At 68.9% G+C, this 1,958-nt stretch overlaps 1 protein-coding gene across 1 annotated transcript; it reads right to left on the bottom strand.

The window, feature by feature from the left end:
* Positions 1 to 585: 585 nt before the first annotated feature.
* LOC126263431 (uncharacterized) lies at positions 586 to 1,629 on the bottom strand. Its single transcript, XM_049960524.1, has one exon. It carries the CDS (start codon positions 1,627 to 1,629, stop codon positions 586 to 588), a length of 1,044 nt encoding a protein of 347 aa, XP_049816481.1.
* Positions 1,630 to 1,958: the final 329 nt, after the last annotated feature.

Raw genomic sequence — 1,958 nt, forward strand, 5'->3', positions numbered from 1 at the left:
TGTGGATGCCGATCGGATGAGCGGGCGGCGGTCTGGATGCCGAGCCGATGAACGGGCGGCAGTCTGGATTCCGAGCCGATGAGCGGGCGGCAGTCTGGATGCCGAGCTGATGAGCGGGCGGCAGTCTGGGTGCCGAGGCGATGAGTGGGCGGCAGTCTGGGTGCCGAGTCGATGAGCGGGCGGCAGTCTGGGTGCCGAACCGATTAGCGGGCGGCAGGCTGGATGCCGAGCCATTGAGCCAGCGACAGTGTCGATGCCGAGTCGATGAGCGGGCTGCAGTCTGGATGCTGAGCCGATGAGCGGGAGGCAGTCTGGGTGCCGAGCCGATGAGCGGGCGGCAGTCTGGGTGCCGCGCCGATGAGCGGGCGGCAGTCTGGGTGCCGAGCCGATGAGCGGGCGGCAGTCTGGGTGCCGAGCCGATGAGCGGGCGGCAGTCTGGGTGCCGAGCCGATGAGCGGGCGGCAGTCTGGATGCCGAGCCGATGAGCGGGCGGCAGTCTGGATGCCGAGCCGATGAGCGGGCGGCAGTGTGGATGCCGATCGGATGAGCGGGCGGCGGTCTGGATGCCGAGCCGATGAACGGGCATCAGTCTGGATTCCGAGCCGATGAGCGGGCGGCAGTCTGGATGCCGAGCCGATGAGCGGGCGGCAGTCTGGATGCCGAGCCGATGAGCGGGCGGCAGTCTGGGTGCCGAGCCGATGAGCGGGCGGCAGTCTGGGTGCCGAGCCGATGAGCGGGCGGCAGTCTGGATGCCGAGCCGATGAGCGGGCGGCAGTCTGGATGCCGAGCCGATGAGTGGGCTGCAGTGTGGATGCCGAGCCGATGAGCGGGCGGCAGTGTGGATGCCGATCGGATGAGCGGGCGGCGGTCTGGATGCCGAGCCGATGAACGGGCGGCAGTCTGGATTCCGAGCCGATGAGCGGGCGGCAGTCTGGATGCCGAGCCGATGAGCGGGCGGCAGTCTGGGTGCCGAGGCGATGAGTGGGCGGCAGTCTGGGTGCCGAGTCGATGAGCGGGCGGCAGTCTGGGTGCCGAACCGATTAGCGGGCGGCAGGCTGGATGCCGAGCCATTGAGCCAGCGACAGTGTCGATGCCGAGTCGATGAGCGGGCTGCAGTCTGGGTGCTGAACCGATGAGCGGGAGGCAGTCTGGGTGCCGAGCCGATGAGCGGGCGGCAGTCTGGGTGCCGAGCCGATGAGCGGGCGGCAGTCTGGGTGCCGAGCCGATGAGCGGGCGGCAGTCTGGGTGCCGAGCCGATGAGCGGGCGGCAGTCTGGGTGCCGAGCCGATGAGCGGGCGGCAGTCTGGATGCCGAGCCGATGAGCGGGCGGCAGTCTGGATGCCGAGCCGATGAGCGGGCGGCAGTCTGGATGCCGAGCCGATGAGCGGGCGGCAGTCTCAATGCCGAGCCGACTAGCGGGCAGCAGTGTGGATGCCGAGTCGATGAGCGGGTGGCAGTCTGTATGCCGAGACGACTAGCGGGCGGCAGTCTGGATGCCGAGCCGATGAGCGGGCGGCAGTGTGGATGCAGAGCCGATGAGCAGGCGGCAGTGTCGATGCCGAGCCGATGAGTGGGCGGCAGTGTCGATGCCGAGCCGATGAGTGGGCTGCAGTGTGGATGCCGAGCCATGAGCGGACGGCGGTCTGGATGCCGAGCCGATGAGAGGACGGCTGTCTTGATGCTGAGCCAATGAGGAGGCGGCAGTCTGGATGCCGAGGCGATGAGCGTGCGGCAGTGTGGATGCCGAGCCGATGAGTGGTTGTCAGTCTGGATGCCGAGCCGACTAGCGGGCGGCAGTCTGGATGCCGAGACGATGAGCGGGCGGCAGTGTGGATGCAGAGCCGATGAGCGGGCGGCAGTGTGGATGCCGAGCCGATGAGCGGGCGGCAGTCTGGATGCCGAACCGATGAGTGGGCGGCAGTCTGGATGCCGAGCCGATGAGCGGGCAGCAGTCTGGA

The sequence above is a fragment of the Schistocerca nitens genome, chromosome 6 (genome assembly GCF_023898315.1).
Source record: "Schistocerca nitens isolate TAMUIC-IGC-003100 chromosome 6, iqSchNite1.1, whole genome shotgun sequence".
NCBI classification, from domain to species: domain Eukaryota; kingdom Metazoa; phylum Arthropoda; class Insecta; order Orthoptera; family Acrididae; genus Schistocerca; species Schistocerca nitens.